The 8,197-nt window shown below is 47.7% G+C and overlaps 1 protein-coding gene across 5 annotated transcripts in view; it reads right to left on the reverse strand.

Moving 5' to 3' along the window:
• Window positions 1-4,839, reverse strand: part of RIPOR2 (RHO family interacting cell polarization regulator 2) — a 171,212-nt gene extending 166,373 nt beyond the window's left edge. For 2 of the 5 annotated variants that reach the window (XM_053246286.1, XM_053246277.1), the window contains exon 1: window positions 4,285-4,831. In XM_053246286.1, coding sequence (XP_053102261.1) covers window positions 4,285-4,519 — 235 coding nt within the window. In that variant the 5' untranslated portion in view covers window positions 4,520-4,831. Of the gene's footprint in view, window positions 1-4,269 lie in introns of all 5 variants that reach the window. The other 3 variants (XR_008306218.1, XM_053246287.1, XM_053246283.1) reach the window with 3 other exon arrangements.
• Window positions 4,840-8,197: the final 3,358 nt, after the last annotated feature.

Genomic DNA, 8,197 nt, shown 5'->3' on the forward strand with positions numbered 1-8,197 from the left:
ACCAGCAATAGCCACTGGAGGGATGCTGTGCTGGGGCTGGATAGGGCCAGTTGCTTTCCTCCTGCTAAATATAAGATAATCACCACTTGAAAAGGTGCCTGTTTGCTCAGTTAGCTGGGGTTTATTCTAAACATAAACACATACTGGAAACTTTACAATACAGAGCTGCCATATCCCACCCATTTGCTATGTTCAAAGCTCAAACAGAATTATGTAGTGATGCTCTACTTTTCCTAATTTTATCATTACACACAGGAGTTGGATGTTCATCTACCAAGTTGTTTTTTGCTTTCCAGATCTTCTCTTGGTTTTTAAAAAATGATTCACCTGGTGGCTCTATTGAGTTGTGCTATTGGGTCAGTCTAGGAGGAGCACTTTGAACATCTGTTCAACATCTATCACTTTGGCAGAGAACATACTTTGTATACGACTCACTCTTGGCCAGGGTCATAAATTGTATTGCCTAGTATGTCAAGACTTGGCATCTGTCAAACCTGTGTGATAAGGACATTCAAATGGAAGCATTTGCCAATACTTACATTCTGTTATGATGAATTGGTTGAAGTCCTAAAACAACTTGCTCAGAAGTCCCAATAAATTCAAATAATACTATATAAGAGATTAAATATAGGTTTGAAGTGACCACAGTTTGACAGCTTCTCGTATAAACTAAGCAACAAAAACTCAATGGATTTTAACAAGTGGAATTCTCAAGTATATCATTTTCTGGAATATTGGGTGCTCTCAAAACTGCTAAGGATGGATTCAAACCATTTACAGTACATGTCATTTACAGTCAACCGCATAGTGAGATTCCAATTAGTCCAAACTTTTCACAGTTACACTTACAGAAAGCTCACTTTCTGAAACTTTTCCAAAATATGATTGCCCCGAGGGTCCATTCATGCACTGAACCTTTTCACACAACTTGTTTCTGTAGGGATTCCACCATACAAGATGCAGACAGAGGAGGAAGATAGTCATATGAATATCCCTTGGTATGCATTGTGGAAATCATCAGCATATGCCTTTACTCAAGCATTTATCAACATATAGCAATAGCAATAGCAATAGCACTTACATTTATATACCGCTTTATAGCCGGAGCTCTCTAAGCGGTTTACAATGATTTAGCATATTGCCCCCAACATTCTGGGTACTCAATATGCCTTTTACTGAAGCATATTTTACTGAAGCTTTTATTATCAGCATATGCTTTTTACTGAAGCATCTGAGCTACTCTATCATAAAATCAACCCAACTTAATCAAGAGAATGATGTTCTATTACATAGACAAAAGGTGGTTGAAGTATCTAAAGTGGCAGCTAATTTGTGTTCAACTATATTGAAAGGAAACCTTAAATAACCAAGAGTATTCTCAGAGTCTATGAAATCTCAAAGCACATACTCCTTCATAAAAAGGATATAAGGACTGCGGTCATGTTTCTTCTAGCACCACTAACACACCCAGACCAATCTAGCGAGAGGTAGGGTCCTTCTGACCTCTCAGCACAGGACCTGCGGTCCCATGTTCAGTTAGCGTCAGTGTGGTGCAGTGGATGGTGTGCACGGTTTGAGTCTAGAAGAAGCAGGCTCAACGCCACACCTGCTCAGGAAGCCCACTGTGTGGCCTTGGATAAGCTGTATCCCTCACTGAATTCCCCTCCCCTCTGTGTGAGGGGGAAAAGCCTAACTGAAGTGCATTCTTAAAAGAATAATTGCATTTTCTATAGAAAGCAGCCAATTTGGGTTTCCTTCTCAGGCGAACTGAATGCAGGTTGCTTACCATTCAAGGGACTCTAACCACTCTTGGAATGTAAAAGAGGCAATGAAAGAATGGTAGGAGTGTGGTCCCCTGCATCCTTCTTGGGCCCTGCTACACTGCTCAAAAAGCAGGGAGTGTGTGAGCGGCCAGCTCTCTGCTTACTTGCACACCCTCTCTCTCTCTGGGAGGCAGAGCAGGGAGGATAGACCTGTAGAGCCGATGGTGCCAAGAAGAATGCAGCCATGCAACTGAGCAGGAACAGCTGGTCATGCAAGGAGCAGCTGCTGCATCCTCTTGCTCACTTGTGAACACAACCCAGTGGTAGGGACTGCATGATGCATGTCCTCTTGCTCAGTCAGCCACTCTGTAAGCAAGTAGGTGGAGACGGAGTCTTCAATAGGGCGAGATCAGGAGGGACTGGAAGCAGCACTAGCTGCTCCTTGCAACCTACCCTTGCCTAATCCTCTCCAGTGTGCTGCGCTGGGGGCGGGGAGAGAGGGAGGGAGGCAGGCAAGCAATCTTAAGCAAAGAGCAGCTACTCCTGCAAGGAGCAGCCACTTCTCCCTCTTGCTCACCAGCACTCTTCCTCTGGGTAGTGTGGCAGAATCTCCACTGCGACATTACCCACTCGGAGAGCACAGGCACTGGTGGACAAAAAGAGGCGGTGGCAGCTCCTTGCACAAGCAACTGCTGCCGCTGCCACCTTTTAGTCATTCACAAGCTCAGGGCAAGAGATGGTAGCAAGGAGGAGCAGCCAAAGCTTCCAGATACTCACCTGCTCTCTTGAAGTCTCTCAGGCAGTAGAGACTGGACCGAGTGAGCCCACTCCTCCCCAATGTGCAACCCAGAAGATGAGCAAGTTAAGAACAGAAGAACAGCCCTGCTGGATCAGGCCCAAGGAAGCCCATCTAGTCCAGCATCCTGTTTTGCAGAGTGGCCCACCAGATGCCGCTGGAAGCCACAGGCAGGAGTTGAGGGCATGCCCTCTCTCCTGCTGTTACTCCCCGGCAACTGGTACTCAGAGGCATCCTGCCTTTGAGGCTGGAGATTCCTCTACAGGAGTTCCTCCATAGGAGGAGCATCTAGGGGTTTCTGCACACGGTTTCACCAGCTGGGCCACTCAAGTGAAATAGTGTGCAGAAGAAACCATAAATGCTCCTCCTCCAAGGGCACCTGCTCATCCTCTGGGATGCAAAGTAGAGATGTGCACGGTCCGGACCCGTCCGGACCGGCACCGAAGGGGGGCCCTTTCTTTTAGGGCGGGAGGGCTTTCTTACCCCTCCCACCTCTTCACCCCCTCCAGCGCCCGTATTTAACTGAATAACGGGGCGCTGGAAACAAGCCGCCCCCGCCGCCGCCGCCCCCCCTTCGCGAGTCCTTACCCAAAGCTGCAGGAGAAAACGAGAGGAGCTCCCGGACAGAGCTCCTCTCGTTAGAAAGGCCTGCTGCAGAATGAAGGCGCTTTGCGCGCGCGCACATGCGCGCGCCGCAAAGGACGCCAGAGGCCCGGTCTACCCGCCGGGAAAAGGCCGGGTAGACCGGGTCTCCGATTGCCGGAGGCCCGGTCTACCCGGCCTTTTCCCGGCGGGTAAACCGGGCCTCCGGCGTCCTTTGCGGCGCGCGCATGTGCGCGCGCGCAAAGCGCCTTCATTCTGCAGCAGGCCTTTCTAACGAGAGGAGCTCTGTCCGGGAGCTCCTCTCGTTTTCTCCTGCAGCTTTGGGTAAGGACTCGGGTGGGCGGGCAGCTGGGAGGGAGGGAGGGAGGGCTGGCTGGCGGGCGACGGCGGCAGGGGCATGGGCATGGGCACCTTTGTATGTGAATCTGCTCAGGGGGGGCGGCGGGGGCGGGGGCGGCTGGTTTCCAGCGCCCCGTTATTCAGTTAACTACGGGCACTGGAGGGGGTGAAGAGGCGGGAGGGGTAAGAAAGCCCTCCCGCCCTTAAAATTATACCCCCCACCCGGACCCGGACCAGCAAGGGCCGAACCGGTCCGGCAGTTCGGCCATTCCTTAGAATGGCCGCCGGACCGGTTCGGACTCACCCCTAATGCACAGGAGGGAGGCCTGGACTCACTAGGCCCAATCTCTACTGCACCACCCATTTGGAGAGCACAAACGAGCCAGCAAGAGGATGAGGTGGGCAGCCTGTGCTATTCTCCTGGGTGGCACAGCAGTGGGGACTGGCTAGTGAAGGAGGAAGGCACACTCCCTCGGAGCATCACAATGGCGGGGAGTGAGTCCAGTGGTGGGCCTCGGCACCCTCTCTGGGCTGCACCCAATCCTCAACACCATGCCCGACGAGAGAAAGCATCAGGCCCTTGCCGCCGAGAAGAGGTGGATGGGGCCCACCAACGGGGTGATGACGGCTGCCAACAAGCCTCCCGCGCATGCTAAACCCGGCCCCGACAAAGAAGCGCGGAAAGAAGCGAAGGACGTCCAAAAAGTGCCCCAAGGAGAGCAAGACTCAGAGACTCTCTTCGCTCGAAGGGGAGCCAAGAGAGCTCACCTCAGAGCCACTTACTGCTGAGGGGCCAGCGCTTGGTTCTGCGCCTCCAGGGTCTGTAGTTTCTCACGCGCCGCGGAGGGAGCTCCATGCTCAACACTGCTGGCAGCTTGAGGCGGCGGCAGCGGCGGCCCACCAACCGCGCCGTAAATCCACCACGTGCGTAGTCGGGCGCCCAGCGGGGAAAGTCCAGATCCTGGTTTATGAAGCCGCCGCCGCCGCCTCCCGCCTTCCTCTTTGGCCGGTCGGGCATGCGACCCACTGGTAAGGAGGCAGCGGCTGGGAGAGCTCAGCAGTGGGGACAGACGACACAAGAGCAGCTGCAGCCCTCTTCTTCCTGCTCCATGTTTTATGCATGAAGGCGAGAGGCGCGTAATTTCATCCAGCCCGGAGGCTCGGCGTGTCTGTGCAACTGCAGTTTCTATGCTACCCGGGAGAGGAGAGAAGGAACGCACCCAGTGCGAGTGCCTTTCTGGCAGGGCAAGTTCCTCGGGGAAAGGGGCTGCTCCCTTCTCCTGCGCTGTCCTCAGACAGGCTGCAAACGCCTCTCTACGAAGACAGCCTCGCTGGAATCTTCTTCACACACAAACCGGAGAAGCACATTTTGTGTTTCTTTCCCGCCGCTTTTGCCTTGTGCGGACGGAAGTTGCTAATTCGGAATAGCTGCCAATTTAAAAAGATGCTTAAATAGCACTGTTTGATGTGGGGTAGTTGGTTTGCTTTTTGTCGTCTTTGCCTGCCTTTTTTTTGACACACAACGTAGTTTATAAATGCTGGCTGACAGCCAGACTAAATTACTCATTATGCGAAAACCCAGCTCCCCTGAGAAGTCCATAATGCTGGTGAAAGTTGAAGGAAAGAGAAGAGGATGACCTGCAGGCAGCAGCAAGGTGGATGGACTCGATTATGAAAGCAACGAATCAATGCACCACTGAGAGACCTTAAAGGCCAAGTTGAAGACAGATCATCCTGGAGAGAATCTATCTATGTGGTCGCTAAGAGTCGACACCCACTTGACGGCATTTAATCAATCAATCAATCAATCCCAATGAAATTAATGAAACTAATTTGCCCTATTAATTTCAGTGGGACTACTCATGAGCAATTTAGTCTAGATGTCAGCTGCTTAGATTAAAAAGACAATCTAGCCAATGTACACGTTATACACAACTTTAAGCGCTACTCGATTTAAGCCTCACATGCGAAAATGTTCCTAGCTGATGGAGATTTCACATCCAGATTGTATCTGTTTTCACACTGGCACAGAGGTCCCTTCTAAAGCAGTACCTAACTGGGCAGAGAGGCACCTTTTAGCAGGGGAGAACAACTGCCCCTATCCAGCCCCAGCACAATGTTTTTTCCAGTGGTTGTTGCAGTAGCTACTTTGTGTTTCTTTTTATACTGGGAGTTCTTTGGGGGACAGGGTCCAGGAAACCATCTTATTCCTTTTTCTGTGAAAACTGCTGTGAGAAGGTTTTTGTTGAAAAGTGGTTTATAAATATTCATAATAATAATATTAATTAATCAATTAACTAACTAACTAGCTGAACCCACACAGAGCATCTGTGTGCTAGGACTTTGTTGCTCTCCTTGCCCCCCACCCAGCCACAGCCCCTGCTTTATTGCTCAGTGTCAGCCACCCCCTCCTGCTCGCCTCCTCCCTGCCACTCTCCTTGCTCTCTCATCCTCTCTCCGCCATTTGCTCACTCACTCACCCCCTACCTGCTCCTCTTCCCTATCTGCATATGGAATCCCCACCACCCAATCACCACAGTGCTTCTGTTCTGTTACCTCTGATTGGTAAAGCACTGTGTCGGCGGGGCTTGCCACATACTATCATTCTCATATATATATATATATATATATATATATATATATATATATATGAATGATAATAAATATTTCCAGTCCCATCAATTAAAGAGGCAGGCCAGCAGTGCTTAAAGTTCCCATTTGGATATGCCTTAACTCTTTTATTATGGTACTAGTAAAAGCGTTTGCAGTTTGCAAGCATTCTTCCTGTACAACGAAATGACCATGCTCTCTCCCTTGACTCCTTACTAGTTGTTGACCAGGAGAGTTGTTTTGTTTTGAGCATGCAATAGTGTGGTAAAAAGAACCCATGAAAAGACAAATTTAGGTTGAATGAAATAGATGATCAAAGATATCTAGTGCAAAAATTTTCAGGTTTTTCAATTTCTTAAGTGGGTTTCGTGAAAATATGTCACAGATTGAAATGCAGTGAACTGCACCAATACAGCTTGTTTGTTTCTTTTTCATTCTATGAAAGTCCAGATTTCCTGTCTGTAAAAGTTCTGAGCAAACTGCCAAAATTTGTCAGAAGAGTAACTAGCCCTATCCTCCGCCAGCAGCACAGTACCCCTCCAGTGACTGTTGCTGGTGTCTATCTTATGTTTCTTTTTATATTGTGAGCCCTTTGGGGACAGAGATTTATTTATTATTAAATAATTATTAAATAATTTATTTATTATTTCTCTGTGTAAACCGCCCTGAGCCATTTTTGGAAGGGCAGTGTAGAAATTGAATAAATAAATAATAAATAAATAAATAATAGGTGGGTAAGGGGGACAGACAGGTAGCTCATCCCCACCCTGTTGAAAGAAAGGCATATGTCACTCCCACTCCAAGGAGCTTAGGGGGGTTTAAATAGGGGATATCTCACCTTTCTCCTCACAATAACCCTGTAAGTTAGGTTAGGCTGAAGATTGCCTTATAGTGCTGCATAACTGTATGGAAAATATATAAGATTTTACCATTTTGGTCAGGTTTATTCAACCTCTTTTCCCTCCCATCTCACTATCCTTTTTGAAGACCAATGATAATTCACAACAGTAATTGTGTTGTGAACATTGTGTAATAGCCATGAGTGCTGTTCTGAATTGTGACTTCATATCCCTCACTACCTCACTGGTGAAAACAGGAAGAAGCTCGCAATGTCTTTGTTCTCATACCTAGTGCCTGATGATTTAACCACCACTATCACCCAAGCCCCATAGTCAGTTGCTGAAGGCTCAGCAGCATCTGCTTTGGAGTAAACAGGTGCAAGATTCACGATACTGTAAACTGTAAGTCACAGTTGTGATTTACACTAAGTAACTCAGCAAGTTCATGAGAAAGAAGAGATTTGAATCCCAGGATCCCAAGCCCACGTTTAATTCTCCACTCCCTGGAACCAATCTATGTATATTGTCAGATGTTCCTGGGTGACTCACGCACCCCTCCCCCCACCGCCTCGCTTGGCTCATATCCATGTGATTTGCTGTCGGTCTTGTTCTTTGCAATACCTTTTCAAGACACTGACCCAAGTCCATCATGACATATTGAAAATGTAGGATGAATTGGATTTATCATATACTGAAGGAGTAGACATCATGCTATTATTTACAACTTACAACTCAGTCCATGTTCATTACAACACAGTGGCATGGGAGCCTTAGTATAACATATATCATGCTATTGAACTGAATGTCCAAAATATCCTGTCAGTACCAGATAATAATTGCCTGTGAACAAAATACAAATACAAGTCTATCTAAACACAATATATTGCAGGCCTATCTATATGCAATCCTATCCCTAAAATTATGTCCAGACTTACATACTTATCTGAAAGTATATTTGTTAGTACCCTGCTTTATCAGTTAATTGCAGGGGTGGGGGTGTGTGGTGTCTCCTTTTTTCTTTCTTTCGCCAACGGTTTTTTCATATGAATCCAGGTGACAGAATTTCTGTATATAGAAAGACTTCTTAAGACAATTTATTGTGGAAACTGTTCCTCAACCAGCCCAATGTTCTATTTCTCAGTCACTTAAAATTGCTCTGTAAACTGTTCAGTTGAGCAGAATGTTCCTGGTGAAACCTGAGAGCATCATAAACTCTTACCCAGCTTCAGTTTTCATTACAAGAAACT

Source organism: Hemicordylus capensis, chromosome 4 (genome assembly GCF_027244095.1).
Source record: "Hemicordylus capensis ecotype Gifberg chromosome 4, rHemCap1.1.pri, whole genome shotgun sequence".
NCBI lineage: Eukaryota > Metazoa > Chordata > Lepidosauria > Squamata > Cordylidae > Hemicordylus > Hemicordylus capensis.